The sequence below is a fragment of the Lingula anatina genome, chromosome 1, assembly GCF_051362555.1.
Source record: "Lingula anatina isolate TDL-2025a chromosome 1, LinAna3.0, whole genome shotgun sequence".
Lineage (NCBI taxonomy): Eukaryota > Metazoa > Brachiopoda > Lingulata > Lingulida > Lingulidae > Lingula > Lingula anatina.
This window is the reverse complement of record NC_141767.1, coordinates 19,187,388-19,204,557: the sequence shown is the minus strand read 5'-3', so window position 1 is coordinate 19,204,557 and position 17,170 is coordinate 19,187,388. Positions and strand designations below refer to the sequence as shown.

Sequence of the window (17,170 nt, the reverse complement as noted above, 5' to 3'; positions counted from 1 at the left end):
CCTAAATTTAAAGTTTTTAAAATTTTAGACACAATAAATAATTGTTCAAAGAGACATTTTAGGATGAACATATGTATATGTATATATACATAATCCACAATGTCGTATTTTTCTTTTGAAAAATAAAAAATATCCATCACTGTATATTTACTTTGCTAAATATGGCTCCAGGAGGTATTGCTCAAGTGGACATCCAACCTCACTGGGTGACTGCCCTGACGTGGCCTGAGAACCGTGGCCTTGGGGAGGGCTGTATGGGTCTCAGTACAGACACTCTACTGGTGGGAAGACTGGACGGGTCAGTGGCGGTCATTGATATTATGGACACTTCTACTTTATCCAGGAGGGAGTTGGTGCATGCATCTAGGAAAGATGGTAAGATATTTGTTATGATTAGTTAAGTGGAGAATGTCACAAGCATTTTTTTTTAAACAAAATATTCATTTGGAGATCACTTTGGTTTTGATAGCTCAAATGCAGATATGGTATTTCTCAGATGTGTGCATTGCATTTTTTTTAAATCAAAAATATAATAGTTTGTGTCATCCACAGAAATCACCTTAATTTTTTGTTGGCATAAAGGAAACTAATGTGTTTTGCATTCCTTTTGTACATTTTAAATATCTAATTATCTTAGCTTGTTTTTTGAAAGGTTACAAGTTTTTCATAGATAAGCATATATGTCCTTTGTTTTCTTTCAGTATCTGTGACAGCTCTGGCTTGGCATGATGAGAATAAGAAGTTTGCTGTAGCTTTCTCTGATGGTGCTATCTATATGAGCAACAGAGATGACTATGAACAACCTTATACCATTGAGGCACATGAGGTGAATATATGGATGGTACAAACTAAAATTAGTAATGTGATACACTTATATTTTTATTTATGACACAGAAATTTGTGATATTTTAAAGAAATGCTGTAAAGCTTGGATTAGAGTTAAATATATGTTATTCATTACTCTTCACTATTGTTGTACATAAATTAGCCAATACATACATAGCAGTCATATTTGCAGTACAACAGTTTCTGGAGATTATTAGACATCGAGATAATATATTTACTATGATTTTTTTATCCTGGACTTGTGTGATTTACTGGAAAAAAATTACATTATTGTTCATGTAAGCTGATGAGTGACCCATCAGTGAGCAGCAGAAGTCTTTGCAATGACACAAGATTGTCTTTGTTATATTTATATGTCAAGTAAAAGAATTAGACAGATTAAATAATTATTATAATGAGACATTTGTATTGCTGCCATTTTTAACACACAATCTGTCCATCTTTTCCCCCAGCACCCCATCTCTTGTATCCAGTGGGACCCCACGGGGCGTATCCTGGCCAGCTGTGCCACAGAGGAGAACCTCAGGGTGTGGACATACATGTCTGAGGTGTGGGTGTGTGTCCACACCCTTCCACACACTGCAGGGGTCACTGTGCTCGAGTGGTGCCCTCTGCTGGGGAGAGGAGAAGAACCCAGGCTAATGTTAGCAAGGTAAATCCAACTGTGTCAGACTCTGTGATTGTGTTGAAATATGAGGGGGTGGGTTTGATCTAGAGTTTTATCTGCTACATGTAGTTTAATGATTTGATTTTACTTTTTTTTTTAATATAAAAGTTTACATTGCCGAGATAATACAAGTTGTTAAATTTATATTGTTTAAACATTGAGGCACTTGTATATAAAATTATTTACTCTGTTTTTGTAAAAGGTGTTAGCAACATGGTCACAAGCATACATAAATGCACTACTTATTGACACACACCCTCTGTATTTCCAGTGGCTGCACCAATGGAGAAGTGTCTGTGTGGACACTGCCTCAGCCTGGAGCCACAGCCATATTGCCTGAGAAGATCCAACCTGCTGCTGACACTGTGCAGGTGATTGACCATCTTTGTGTCTATACTTTTAATATCATATTCACTTAGTTTATCAGACTGAACAGTTGGGTCACAGTGTTTTTGCTGTAGAAAATCTTACTTTTGTTGTATGTGTTCAGTGTCTTGGATTTTTATTTACTGATTTCTAAAACATTGACTTTGTTGGTAGAAAAGTTAGTTGTAAAAAATATTTTAGTCTCTTTACAAATGATTAACTTTTTTACTTTCACTACAAAAGAGACAACGAAAAGCTTATATCATAGTATTAAATTTGTTATTTTACAAAGAAATACATGTAAGCCTCCGCCTATTTCAACTACAAAAATGTCATTTTTCAATGAGCTCATTTGTTCATACAGCACCAAAACAACACTGGAAGGATAGAGAGGAGGGACCAAAACAACACAGGCAGGATGGAAAGGAGCGACCAAAACAACACAGGCAGGATGGAAAGGAGGGGCAGCAGCAAGTTCAACTTAACCTCAGATGAGCCAGGGTCTCAGTTAATCTTCTCTCTCAAGGGGCATGGTTCCCCTGTCTCCTCACTGGCTTTCAGCCCCAATGCACAGACCCTGGCCACTGGCTGTGTCAAGGGATGGATGAACATATGGTCTCTGCAGGTCAGTATTTCTTGTAGGGTTCATGCAACATATTTATTTAGTTGTTTGTTTGTTTTTTGTTTTTTAATTTTTAATGCTGCTAAAAACACTTGTATTATAAATTACAATCATTGGATGACACTGCTTATTTAAAATGTACAGCTAATTTGAAAAAGGAATTTTGTAATTAAAAGGAGTTGGATTATTATAGAAGTCTGTTAAAAGTGGAAGGTGAAATTGCCCTCTTGAGAGTCTTTTAAAACCACTCTATAATTACACTTATTTCCTGCATTAGGATTTAAAAGATGATTCTTATTTTTATAGTGCATAAACTTTGATTCTAATTATCACTGATGTATATTAAAATGAACTATTTAAAATTTCAGGATGGGTGCCTTCTTCAAACTCACACCAACTCTGGGAGTACACAGAGTATCTGTTGGTTTGCTGAGCACAGTGTGGCTGCCTGTTTTAACAGAAATAAGGCAAGATTACTCTATAAAAGACATACAATAATATTGATATATTTAGTTTAAAGAGATTTGATATAGTGCGCATTTTCTAATTGGTGTAATCTGACTTTGCTATAGTGTATTTTACTTTGGTAGTAATAAAAAGTGCTGGCAAAGTAGTATGCGAGTGTAAAAATTTCAGCATAAGTGCTGCTTCTGTTGATATTGTCAAAATAATCAAAATGTATATAATGTATTTAAAAAAAACATTTGAGTCAAAACATTTTATTTTATTTCATTCAAAACATACTATGTGTCTTCGATTTTAAAAAATTAATTGTCATAATTGTTGAAAAGATGTGAATCTGTCAGTATTAATTTATTGTTATATTTTCATAACAGGATGTGATGATACTCCATTATGGCTCTGACACTATGAAAAAATACAGGGTCCTGGGAGCGGCAAGAAAAGCTCTAAAGCTGCAAGGTTTTCTCAACTTTACACAAACACCATGTGTACGGGGTTTACTTCAGAGACTGCCTCTCCTACTGCAAGAGCAATATATGTATGAAAAGGTCAGTGACGTGTCTGATAGCTATATAGCTAGTGCTTGGTAGAATATTTGATTAACACAAATGGTTCAGAATATTTTTAAATATTAAAATAGATGTCAGATATGATTTTATGATATGAAATTAGGAATCTTTCAAAACTGATTCTCTTGACAAGGACTGGCACAGTGTCCGTGAAATCATGCACATCATCTGCAGCATATCTTGCAATTTACTGAAAAAGAAACTGTCATGAATTAATTTTCCAGCCCAAAGTGACCAGTGGTGAGCAGTTAGTCCACAGCAAGTACCTGCAGAGTTTGGCCGCACTGTCTGTTGGACTTCAGCTTGACAAAGTGTTGTGTCACATGCCATGTCCACCCCATCACATGGATAAAGCTGGTAAGTATGTCTTATTTAGGTTTTATAAAACATTTGATCCATGCAACTTATTATTATTATACAGAAGTAGTTATAAACAAATTGTTTAGATTTATTTTCTGGTCATTCTGGTCATAATCAGTTACATACAGTTTGTTTTAGATTACAAGCAACGTGGGGTATACACAATGTTTATTTGTATTGCAGCAATCATAATAACAATAGTTATAAAAATAAAAAAAAAATAATAATAGAAATAATAAAAGAGGAATTCTTATATATCAATATCAATGTCATATTATTTGATGTCTTACAGATGCCTCAAAGCCTATGATGGAGTGGCAATGGTTACATAGTTTTGCCACAGCCCTGAGAGCAGCCGAGGCCCTGTACAGTCGTACCCACATGCCAGAGTCGTTTGGTGTACCAGATACACAGGGGAGGACAGAGGAGGAGAATGAAAAACCTGAGGTGGGTGTTCTACAGGATTTCATTGAGATGCCTAAGGCTTTATATTATAAGTTATAGAAGTTATATAAGTTATAGAATTTAATAAAAGAATGAGCTCCATTGTTTGATTCACTCATTTGTCCTACATCATACAAGAATGTGAAATATTTAGATATAAACAACAGAAAACAGAGATAATGTAGGATAAGATAAACCTAAAATATTGAGGCCTATTGCTTTTTTGCCAAAAGATACATCATTCTGCAGATAAACAGGAAATATGAGCATTTTTTGTATTTCAATAAGTGGAAAAAAAGTTGCCATTTTGCTTTAAACTATCTGTAGTAGTCACTCATAGGTCTGAAATGCAGGAAAAATGGGCAAAGTCTGATTATTCTTTTACTTTTGTAATAATTTCACTATTGTCCCCTGTCTTGTCTAGAACAATGTGTGGGACCTCCAGATGGACTGTCAGATCATGGCCTGGGCAATCCAGCGGCCTGAAGACTGGCAGCTTGGTGGGAAATGTGAGGCATACCTGTGGGGCAGTGGCCGCCATGGACAGCTAGCAGAGGCAGGCAGAGGGACTTTGACAGCTCAACATACACCTTCATTTTCTTGTGCTCAGCAGGTGAATTTTAGTTTAATTAATGTTTTTAGTTCATTATACTTTTTTCTTTGGAATGTAGACCAAACAAAGTTCATTACTGTGGTGTACTTTTTTCGTCAGCTTAACTTTTTGAAAAAAAAGTAGTATGTGAATTTTTAATATAACATTTGGAATTACTCATTGGAATTTATTCAGAATATCATTATTTGTATGAAAGTATATTTGTTACTAAATGTTTTGAAATTATATCACTCTATTAAGTATATTTTTACTAGATATTTTTAAGTGACTTTGTAACTCTCCATATTCTTGTAAATTTTCAGATTGTATGTGGTCAGAACTGCACGTTTGTAGTCCAGAGCAATGGCAGTGTCATGGCGTGTGGTGAGGGCAGCTATGGCCGCCTGGGCCAGGGCAACTCGGACGACCTCCACTCCCTGACTATAGTCTCTTCACTTCAAGGCTTCGTGATCACTCAGCTCTCTTCCTCAGTGGGCTCTGATGGCCACAGCATGGCCCTCTCAGAGAGTGGGGAAGTTTTTAGCTGGGGAGATGGAGATTATGGGAAACTGGGACATGGGAACACAGATCGTCAGAGACGGCCTCGTCAAATTGATGCTCTTCAAGGAGAGGAGGTGGTGCAGGTATAATATTTTGATATTCTTTCATGATTTCAAAGGAATTTTTGAGGTTATAGTCCACCAAGTTTTATCATTATCCTGAATGTTTAGTGAAACTTCTTTGATTGGTTTAACAAAATATTTGATTATTTATAGCTAAGCAACTATTTTTAAGATATATTTCTTACTAACTGACACCTGTTATTGTGATTAAGGCCACATAAATTCACAAAAATTGTTTATTATACATATTTGATCTTCCTGATTTTAAGATGTTCGATATTTCATTGTTAATATTTTTTAAACATGATTTTAATAACAGGATAAATTGTAGGAAAAACATATTTCCTATTTTGATTTCAGAAGGATTGAGAAATTGGCAGAATACATGTTTTCTAGCACTTACATGATTTTAGAAAATACATTTACACCTTTGTTCATTTCCCAGGTGTCTTGTGGCTTCAAACACAGTGCTGTGGTGACAGCAGAAGGAGAGTTGTTCACATTTGGTAATGGAGACTATGGACGCCTAGGACTGGGCACAACAGCAAATAAAAAACTGCCAGAGAAAGTGACAGCTCTGAAAGGATTTCAGATTGGATATGTATGTATTTCTTTGCCTTTAAATATGTATACATGAGTGTCATTGAGATAGCAAAGTAACATGTAGTTTAGTTTTTATCAAGTCTTTGATGATATTGGAAAGGAAGTTTAAGTTAATTTTGGGTTAATGATATATTATTTGCCAGAGAATTACCAAAATTTGCCAGTATTCTCGATGGGGTATTCCTATTATCTTGATTCCACTGTTTAAAAAAACAATTGGAATTTGATATGATGAGTTTTTTTGTTATAATAATAATAACAATAATGAATATGATGATGATAGCAATGCAAATAATCAATTGATATAAATACAAGATCATTAATTATCCAAATATAACTGTTATAAACGAATATGGCTACTTCTTCTCCCTCAGGTTGCCTGTGGACTGAACCACACACTATGTTGCAGTGTGGATGGAAACACGGTCTGGGCATTTGGAGATGGAGACTATGGCAAACTGGGACTGGGGAACTCGGCACCAAAGTCCACACCCACCAAGATTGAAGCCATGAACGGCATGGGTGTGAAGAAACTAGGAGCTGGTACCCAGTTCTCTGTGGCTCTTACCAAAGATGGAAGAGTTTTCACCTGGGGACAAGGTAACACTCCCTCCACACTCACTCTCTCTTCTTCTTCCCTTGCTCCCCCTATGAACACAAATGCTTGGTATATATTTTAGAATGAAAGAACTGTTCAGAATACTTCTTTAAAAATTTTCATTTATACATTATAAACAACACAATTTTGTTTAATTGCACTGGTTACTGATTAGAAAAAATATTTTTACTGATCTTACCGTAACATTTTTGACCTATTCACCATATATGTTATATGTACAGTTAAATAAGGTAAATTCTTTTGTCATCAGACCGTCTAATAGGGCAGCCCGAGAACCGTTGCCGCAGTCACAACAAACCCCAACAGGTGCCCACCTTAGCGCCATACTTTGTGGATGACATTGCAGTGGGGGCGGAGCATACCCTGGCTCTGACCAGTAGGAGCGTGGTCTGGGGGTGGGGCAGTAATGGTGATGGACAGTTAGGCCTAGGGCACACCACATCTGTCAGGGAGCCACATTTGGCACCTTCTATGAATGGGAAGGGTGCTAAGCAGGTATGGAAAATTGATTGATCACTGTCTCACACTTTTGTGTAAAGTACTTCATTAAAGAATTAACAAGTAAATTTATTTTTATAGGGGAAATTGATTTTTGATCAGATTGATAAAAGGAAATTCATCTTGTAGATATCTGTGAGAAAACTTATTTCAATATTACTGATTAATGAAATTCTAAACAGGTTAAGTATGATAGATATTCATAATTGTGTATTCTTCACTGTAGATTGCAGCAGGGAGAACTCACAGTGCTGCATGGACCACTCCCCAACCACAGTCCCGGTCCCCAGGGGCGCCACTCCCCCTTCAGCTGGGTAACCCAGGCTCCATTCCCCCACAGTACACAGCCCTGCAAGAGAGCAGCATTGAGGCCATCAAGGGTAGACTGAGGGTGCTCCACCATTTCTCTGATCTCGTCTACTCTTCTTGGAGGCTCTTCTCTCTGTCACCATCACAGGTAAGATGTCCAGTTCAATGAGTCATGTCTAGGGTTACGTATTCATTCCATTGATTGGTTTGTTACAATTACAGTGATATCTGCTTGCTCAGATGTGGACATTATAAAAAATGTATGGTTGATAAAATCATTTTGACGTATTTTCTAATTCTTTTGTAAGTCTAAGTTTAAGTAATGATAATAAAATATGATTTTTTTCCCAATTACTCTTCCCTTGCCTCTCAGCACTGTGTACAATGTAAAATTATAATGCAATGAGTAGTACTACAAAAAGAATTCATGAAACAAAGCTGTGATTAAAAACTAAACAAGAAAATTTTGTAAAAATGGTTGAAAACTGAATTATTCTCAATTATTCCAAGACAAGTTTGTTGAAAATAGTGTTCAAAATATAGACATTTGGCAGTGGCACTTATGATATGTTAGTACACATTCACATCATTGTTCAGTTTATTTTTAAATAAATTTCATATTTAACTTGCAGGTTGGGACAAATAGATTTATGTCAGGTTTGAATGGCCTGCACCAAGGCAGCTTGCGGTCCATCCTGGCTCCCCGTGTGTACACCCTACCTATGGTGAGAGCTATAGGCAGGACCATGGTCCAAGGCAAGAACTATGGACCTCAGATCACAGTGAAAAGATTGTCTACAAGGTAGAGATCATGATTTTTCATGTGTGTGTTATTTTCAATGTTAAAGCACGGCCCAGCATTGCTTTCAAATGCCTGAATTGTTCATTGTGTCAAACTAAGAAAGTGCAACTTCAGATTAAGTTGTGGTTATGTTTTTATATCAGGTTTAAATAAGAGGCTAAATCCAGATGGAATGTTTTATGTTTCAATAACAGTAATGAGAACAAAATTGGTTAAGAAATAATGTTGTCTCTCTCTGTCATCTGTTACATGTGGATACTTCATGTGGAATTCACATTATGTAGATACTTCACCTAGAGTTTAATCATAATATTATGAAATTTTCAATTTCAGAGGAAAGAAGTGCAAACCTATATTTGTCCAGATAGCTCGCCAGGTGGTGAAGCTGAAGCCAGACGACCTGCGTCTGCCAGCCCGTGCCTGGAAAGTGAAGCTGATTGGAGAGGGAGCAGATGATGCAGGTGGGGTGTTTGATGACACCATCACAGAGATGTGCCAGGTAATAATTTATTTATTTATTTATTTATTTATTTATTTATTTATTTATTTATTTGCTAGACTGTTATCTGATCATGAAATGTGTTGAAAAGTTCAAGTCTGACTACAAACTTTTTGGGGAAATTGGTTTTTCCTTTGTCTTTTGTGCAATGATAGGTCAATGACCATATTTAGAAAACATTTACCTTTTTTATCCCAAGTGAACATTTTGTTAAACTGTTACAGTGCAGTAATAATAACAACTTTGTGCCCTGCACATTCCTGTATGTTATTTTGATTACAGGAGCTTGAAAGTGGAGCTGTGCCACTGTTGATCCCAACCCCAAATGCTGCCAATGATACTGGGTATAACAATGACAAGTGAGTAATTGTATTATTTTAGTATCTGAGTGTTTCTTTATGTTTTGGAAGCCCAAGTAGCAACAAACTGTAGTTATTAATGAGGATGCCTGTTATCACGGTTTTTCTAAGTTTAGATATATAGATCTGTATCATATCCCCAGGATGGGTTTTTTTTATAGTAGTCAAAATGTAGTTAAACCTTGTGAGGTTAACCCTTGCACACCTTTAACAATATTTTCTTTAAATGTAAACCTGTTAGCTGAAAAAAAAAAGAAAAAATACATACTATTTTGCATTCTTGATTGGATTTTCTGCTAATACTCTCAAAACCCCCATCAAAGCACTAGTCTTTCCTCTTACCTCTTGAAAATTCTTTTCCTTTAAACTGACTTTCCCTATGTCATTGTCTTAGGTTCCTCCTGAACCCCTCCCTGACTTCAGAGGAGTACCTGTCCATGTTCAAGTTCCTGGGGATACTGCTGGGGGTGGCCATCAGGACCAAGAAACCTCTGGATCTCCACCTGGCCCCCATGGTGTGGAAGGCACTGGCAGGCATGCCACTCACTGTGGAGGACCTGGGAGAGGTAGGGCAATATGTGATACATATACACTATGCATATACTGTTACATGTACACCATGAGTCAGTGAGATATATTTGATGTACATAAGTGCAAAGTGTGAGTGGATTCTGGCTAGTGGTGTCTTCAGTCATCCACAATTGTGTTAGTGATAACATAGAATAGATTTTTATGTAAGGAATCTTAAAAAAGAATGATTGTATCATAGTGTGACCATACCAACCCTGAGCCCAGATTCCATTGAATGATTCTATTTTTGAAATAATGTTGATCATTAAGAGAGAATATAACAAAATAGATTAAAGTGCTTGAAGATGATGTAGTAAGGGTTTCAAGGCATATGGCATTTATTTTCTTTAAACTTATCACTTGCATATACAGTCAGTGATTGCAATGCATGGTAATATACAAAGACTTCATATATACTGTTTTCCTGTACTCTATAGGTGGACCTGTTATGTGTACAGACACTTCATGGAATAAGGGACATAGCAGAGTCTGGAGTTACGGAGGAGACCTTTCATGAGGTAGTTAATTACTAACAAAGACATTTTGGTTGTAAAAAGGGTCTCTGAAAGTGAATTTCAAAAAAAATCTATCAAATAAAATTGTTAACTGAGTGTAGACATACAAAGATCAAATGTAGTTAATGTTGATCTGTTGAATAAAAACTAAAAACCACGGTTTGATACTGCAAAACAAGAAAACTTGCCTATATTAAAGATGAGCTATTGGAATTTTATTTATTTTATTTTTTATCACTAAACCTTGTTAACCCTAGTTCTTGTCATTTTGTTAACTCCCTGTCGCCTACTTCCAGGTAATTCCCCTGTATTGCTATGAGGGCCAGAGTGCAGACGGAAGGTTTGTCCCCATTGTTCCTGGCGGCAGAAACATTCCCCTCACCTTCAGCAACCGTCTGGAGTATGTGGAGAGAGCAACCTACTTCAGGCTGCATGAGATGGACTTACAGGTACATATTGCAAGTTAAATTGACTTTGTTCACAACAGGATTGGCTTAAACTAGATTGACTTAACTGAGGTTGCCAGGTACCTACCCTAGTTTTCAGACCCAATGAGTGCCTGCTTTTTCAATGGATGTGGAGATAAGACATGGAAGAAGCTGGCACACATCAGATCTCAAACTCAGGGTACAGGTAAACAGATTCTTTAGTATGCTAATTTGTTATAGGAGATCCCTATGTTATCTGTTTAAATGGTAATATTATTTGAATTGCCTCTGGTTTAACTAAGAATTATTCTGAGCAGTGCCATTTGATATCAAATGTGGTATACACTGATGTAGTGTAATGATCCTTAAGGCAGTGGTAACCACTTGGAGAAGATATCTGAATGAAATGGAACGCATGTTTAACTATTGGCTAAAATAATTGTAGCGAATGTCAAAACAAAATATCCACTGTAGGAATAAACATTTATTTACACTCGTCTAGACACAATATGGTGACGGTGAACTGAAATATAATTGAAACAAATGAAAGTGAAAGAATAAACAAATATAAATTTCATCTTAATACAAATATCACAATGAAGAAATTACAATAAAACACATACATCAAATAACTAAAAATACATACATAACAATGCTGCCTCCACTCTTTTGCGTACAGTACTAGGCGTGTTCCAACCATCACAATACATGGTGACGTTTTATTACCACTCAACAGAACACCAATCATCCAACATATGAGGGTGCCACTTACACCAAGACGAGACAACACAATGTAAACAAGACAAACAACACAAACAAACAAAACAAAACAAAAATTGCCGACGACACTATCAGCAACAATAATTTAAAGACAGATAATAGTTTTTATTATTATGCATTGATTGTGATTTTCACAAATAGATGCTCTTAAGTTTATATTGTACCATCCTTGATCTTGTGAAGACTTTGATCAATAAATCAATCCTATCTGCAGATTTCAGCAGTGAGAGAGGGGATGTCATGGATTGTGCCAGTGCCTCTGTTATCCTTGCTGACATCACAGCATCTGGAGCAGCTGGTGTGTGGTATGCCAGAAGTCTCTGTGGATGTCCTCAAGAAGGTAGCCAGGTATGTCGCTAGCATATGGTCAGTGGGGACTTGCTGCATTCATCTATTATTAGGGACCACTTTCATAAAAAGATTTTTAAACCAAAAGTTGGTTTTCATGTTTTAAATCTTAAAAGATCCAAATTTTAGTCTGCTTCAAGAAGAAAATATGTGTCATCCCACAAGTTTTCTTCATCCATTCTGCTCTAGGTATCGCGAGGTGGATGAACACCATCATTTGATCAAGTGGTTCTGGGAGATCCTGGAGTCCTTCACCAATGAGGAGAGGATACTGTTCATGCGGTTTGTGTCTGGTCGCTCTCGGCTCCCTGCCAACCCAGCTGATATCTCTCAGAGGTTCCAGGTTATGAGGATAGACAGGGTAAGTGTGCAAGACCATGAAAATGACAAAAAAAAACACTGAAATATGAGAACTTTATGTCCACATTTCCTCTTAAATCTATAGGAAGACATGCTGATCTGAACATCAAGCCAGACTTATAACTAAGTAGTTTAGTTACCTATAACTAAATTATTTCAGTTAAGTTGAAATAAATATCCAATGCAGGGCTGGTTTGAGCAATGACTTTTGAGTGGGAGAACATAGCTTTTTTCTTTTAAAAATTCTATATATTGCAAAAAAACTGAGACAGGACATCTTTAACAAACCATTTCATTTTTTTTTCTTCTCTAAAACACTTTTTTCCCAATGCAATTTATTTTCTAACACATGATATTCCCATTGCAGGGTCAGGACAGTCTTCCCACAGCCCAGACCTGCTTCTTCCAGCTGCGACTTCCACCATACACCAACAAGGAGATCATGGCTGACAGACTGAGATACGCCATCAATAACTGTCGCTCCATAGACATGGACAATTACATGTTGACACGTAATGCTGACACAGGGCAAGTGTCTGATGATGAGCAGTAACCGAAAAATTTATGTGAAGAACTTATTTTGGTTGAAAACAAACCATGACCATTTTACGGAGCTTTGTTAGTATCATATTAACTTTTTTCTATTTTCATTTAAGTTTTATTTTATGGAATTTTCACCGCGGTGAAAATAATTTTCACCGCGGTGGAAAATAATTTACACCGCGGTGGAAAATAATTTACACCGTGGTGGAAAATAATTTACACCGTGGTGGAAAATAATTTTCACCGCGGTGGTAATTCCTGGCCATCTCGGCCCCGGTGAGGAATAGGTAATGAGAACCTTACATTTGCCAGATGCCGTCACGGTGCATGCTATTGTTACATACATACAAGTTTGGTGGATCTGTTCGTGGGGCCACTGCCGTTTATTTAAGTTTCCCATCTATATATTCCCATCTATATAATTAAAGTCCCGCTCGCAGTTTTATGCAAAGGGAATCCCATTGTTATTACTAAATACTTAACGTTATTTTTGGACAATGTATTTTTAAATATTTGTGTGATGTGTTTGTCCATAGATCTTTTCTTAATAGATGTAAGCTCGGTTTCTACGGAGAGGTTCTTTTCTACCAATATCTCCAATAATACGCAAGTTATTATAAAGGGGAAAGCGACGTACAACATTTCGGTGGTTTTAAGCTATTCGAATACTGTCCGCTTCCTCCACATTCCTGGGATGATTGGCACATAGACCGGTTAAACCGCGTGCATGTGCATGTGCTTGTCTTTATCAACTTCCTTCCCTGACATCTGGTAAATTTTGGATTCGTATAACCTACATGTATGCATCACCCGGGCCGAAATGGCCAGGAATTACCACCGCGGTGAAAATTATTTTCCACCGCGGTGAAAATTAATTCTCACCGCGGTGTAAATTATTTTTCACTACGGTGAAAATTATTTTCACCGCGGTAGAAATAATTTTCACCGCGGTGAAAATTCCATAAAATAAAACTTAAATGAAAATAGAAAAAAGTTAATATGATACTAACAAAGCTCCGTACCATTTTACTGTTAAGACATTCTGCAGTTTCATAGTTAACTTTTCCAGATGTGCTATAATATTGTGAAGTAATGAATTAACATCAGTGTAGTGATTTGTTTTTTATATTGTAGTCGTATCTCATTTAGAGAACAGGTGGAAAGTATAAAAAGTCACATGCACTAATATATATTATATGAAAAAGAATGCAGAGACATATCATTTACAGCAAATGTAGTTTTAGATAGAAACTCAACAATAATTGAGGTACATATTTGTGATAAGCTTTTCACAGAGTTGAAGTATGTTTTCTTTTAAAGTTATTTAGATTTTTTTTGGCAATTTTTAAAAATAAAAAGAAGAAAAGAACTGGAAATGTCTTGGATGGAATGTCCACTCAAAATTTATCACACCACTACAGATTGGGATTATAAGATATGAAAATTGGCATATGTATAATTACTAGATACTTACGGACATTTATTGTTATTGAGCTGTGAAAAAAGACAATGTGTAATTTCTCCTTTTTGAAATTATATATTTTTATTACTGAAGTCATTTAGTGTGCTTGAATAGGAAACTTATATGGAATATTGTATTGAAGCTCTTCATTTTTGGAACATTAGTTGCCTTCTGTAATGCTGTTTATTTTTTATGTTGACGTGTATTATAGTATGCAGTATGCATGGATCCTAGAGGTTTTATGTTCAGATTTAGTGTTTTGCTGTGAAACATTTAGAACCTTATTTATGATGTGTTGGGTGCTACAGGGTATATACGATTTACACTCGTCCTCTTTAAATGTTAGATTATTTAGATATTTATCTGATTGGTAATAAGATTAACTGATTTGATTTGCTTTTAGTTCAAAGACAATTTCTTCTCGTGTGATTTTGACTAACTTGGAAGTCTGTAGCTCAACCAGATATTCAGAGCACATTGGCTAAAACATTGAGGGCAAACAGATGAGTTGTACTCGCGATTTGCAGCAGTTTTGCTCTTTGGTTCCTGGTCGAGTGACTAGAACTCTTGTTATGTATTTGTAGTTTTTACTACACGCTTTTCAAATGTAAGTATATTTGACTTGGGAGCAAGTCTTAAGAATCGTTGTCTGTAAGAAATAAAAAGAACAAACATAATTAGACAATGCCGAGAGTATTGTTTCCCTTTTTGTGTGTTTTTTGTCCTCGGCTTTTCGTAAAACATGACGGAAAAATAATTGAAATAGAACAAAGTTCCCCTATCGCCCCTAGTCGAGGGGACAAGGGAAAATCGACTCTCGACTTTCAATGCAACTGCTGTTTCCAGTATATTGTGACCTCCGTTTTCGGTAATATTTTTCGGAAAGAAAATTAGGATTGCATTAAGTTGCTTGAGAAAGGTCCAGCTATAGGTCTGTGAGGCTGGACAACATTTATTAATCGAGCAGCATTTGATGATGGTTTAAATGCCCTAAGGCATTCCACGACTATAATGCGTTTTAGGCATACCAAAGCTACGTGCATTCCTGGATTGAGTAAGTCGCAATATGCGGTCACTATTTGACTTTTGCAAGTACAATATTGAGTTCTCTTTCACATATATTTCGGTGATCTTTGAAAAAGGGATGATAATAATTGTCGTAATGGTCAATGCAAATTCAGCAGGTGTGACGCTAATACATCCCTCTACCTAGAATAAACCAAGCCATTACGATTACCATGACAATAGACGGGTGCGCGTGCTATCTGTCTAAACCAATGACCATCCGATAGTACTGAGTGGATACAGCATTAGGTCTCTGTGAATTCAGCTGTGAAGGATCGCAAGGCATTTCTGATTGATTTGTTTTAACAAATTTGTAATTTTTAAAAAAATTACATATACCAATCCAGAGTTCACGAAAAAACTAACTTTTGTGATAAAAACCATAAGATCACATACAACATATATTCGCCTTTCCCCCGTTTCTCGTGAGAATGGTTTTAGAAACAATTCCCGTTCCTGTTGCAATTTGCATAAGAATAGGTCGCTCACGGCAGTGCGACATCTCTTCTTGAATAGTCACTTGACAGTTGGACCCCGTAAGGAGAAGACGCTTGGTTTGTGTGGTGAAGTAACAAGTTGTGAGCTTTCATTTAGTGTTGGAAATAATATCATGTAAGTAACGTTTCTTCGACAGTCATAAATTACCTGCCTGATTTAATCTGTGGTCTCTTATTTTCTTATTTTGCGATGTACCGTTCATTGCATATGATTTTTTCTTCATGAGAAAACTGAAACGCACGTTCAATAGCGAATACAGGTAGTCGAGCATGGGGAGGACACAGTTCCTCTTTTACCTTTTGAGATACCCCTTTCTTCTCCTTTTCCCTCCAAAAATACCCTAAAGACAAACTGAGCAATATTTTATCCTTTTGTCTTACCTTGAGCAAAGCGAGTCAATTTTTTATCCTTGGATCCTTCATTGACTCTCTAATTATTTTTGCTGGTTCACTATTGTAATCATATCTACCCTACGGTGGGAACGTTTAGAGGGTCTTTTCTAATGATCACTTTCCAAAACCATGAATAACGTATAACATTGGTCGAATTTTCTAACCATTCTTTTCATCTTGTTTTCTTTGTAAGAGAAAATGGTTTACTTCACAAAAATACATTGATTGAAATTTTTTTTACTTGAACTACATGCCATTTTTGATTAGATTTCTCTCAGTTTCACTGTTCGGCCTGTCTTAATTTGAGCTTGTCCATGTTTATTCACATTGGAACGACGTTATCTCATTTAAGTTATTTTCTTCTTCCAGAACAGACATCTCCCGCATCGAGATACTGTAAAATATCCAAGAAGCCAGCCAGCCCTTTGCTCGAATTTACGAACATTATTGCATCGAATACTAGGTCAAAACGTGTCAGACGTAAATTACTTAAAAATTGTCTAAAATTCCACAATAAAAGTTGAAATAATCGGATTGTGTTTTTTTTTACATTTCTAAGCAATGTTCACAAAATGCATTACATGCCATATTTATTATATATAAGTATTTTTCAATGTTTTTTTAGTTTCTATTTGACTCGACATTTCAATTCTAATTCTGTGTGTATTATATCTTTTTTGTTTGTTTGTTTGCTTTTAATACCGGCGGAAACTTTTCACGGGTTTAGCACGTACACTAGCTATAAAAAGTTGACTCAATCAATGTGCTCGATTTTGCTTTTGCAAACTGCATATCATTGAAATTTAGTGAGCGGAATCAGTCGAGCACTAACACCAGCAATGGCTTACCAGTACTTTTGTTGTATGTAGCAAATGTAGAATTGTTTTTCATAGCATTTTAAGAAAGATATAACTTTTTGTAAAACATGTTTTTTGTGTAATTATGATAAATAATAAATGTATTTATGGT

The 17,170-nt window shown here is 36.1% G+C and overlaps 1 protein-coding gene across 3 annotated transcripts in view; it reads left to right on the top strand.

Moving 5' to 3' along the window:
• LOC106177463 (putative E3 ubiquitin-protein ligase HERC1) overlaps positions 1–14,931 on the top strand; it is a 43,490-nt gene extending 28,559 nt beyond the window's left edge. For all 3 annotated transcript variants that reach the window (XM_013560228.3, XM_013560229.3, XM_013560227.3), the window contains 24 exons: positions 172–375; positions 702–826; positions 1,299–1,498; positions 1,785–1,884; positions 2,244–2,504; positions 2,870–2,968; positions 3,338–3,511; positions 3,757–3,889; positions 4,185–4,339; positions 4,761–4,949; positions 5,252–5,572; positions 5,997–6,152; positions 6,529–6,754; positions 7,024–7,268; positions 7,498–7,728; positions 8,213–8,382; positions 8,716–8,881; positions 9,164–9,240; positions 9,635–9,806; positions 10,248–10,328; positions 10,622–10,774; positions 11,748–11,881; positions 12,071–12,242; positions 12,609–14,931. In XM_013560228.3, the coding sequence (XP_013415682.2) occupies positions 172–375; positions 702–826; positions 1,299–1,498; positions 1,785–1,884; positions 2,244–2,504; positions 2,870–2,968; positions 3,338–3,511; positions 3,757–3,889; positions 4,185–4,339; positions 4,761–4,949; positions 5,252–5,572; positions 5,997–6,152; positions 6,529–6,754; positions 7,024–7,268; positions 7,498–7,728; positions 8,213–8,382; positions 8,716–8,881; positions 9,164–9,240; positions 9,635–9,806; positions 10,248–10,328; positions 10,622–10,774; positions 11,748–11,881; positions 12,071–12,242; positions 12,609–12,794 (4,130 nt within the window). In that variant the 3' untranslated portion in view covers positions 12,795–14,931. The remainder of the gene's footprint in view (positions 1–171; positions 376–701; positions 827–1,298; positions 1,499–1,784; positions 1,885–2,243; positions 2,505–2,869; positions 2,969–3,337; positions 3,512–3,756; positions 3,890–4,184; positions 4,340–4,760; positions 4,950–5,251; positions 5,573–5,996; positions 6,153–6,528; positions 6,755–7,023; positions 7,269–7,497; positions 7,729–8,212; positions 8,383–8,715; positions 8,882–9,163; positions 9,241–9,634; positions 9,807–10,247; positions 10,329–10,621; positions 10,775–11,747; positions 11,882–12,070; positions 12,243–12,608) is intronic.
• The last annotated feature ends 2,239 nt before the right edge of the window (positions 14,932–17,170 follow it).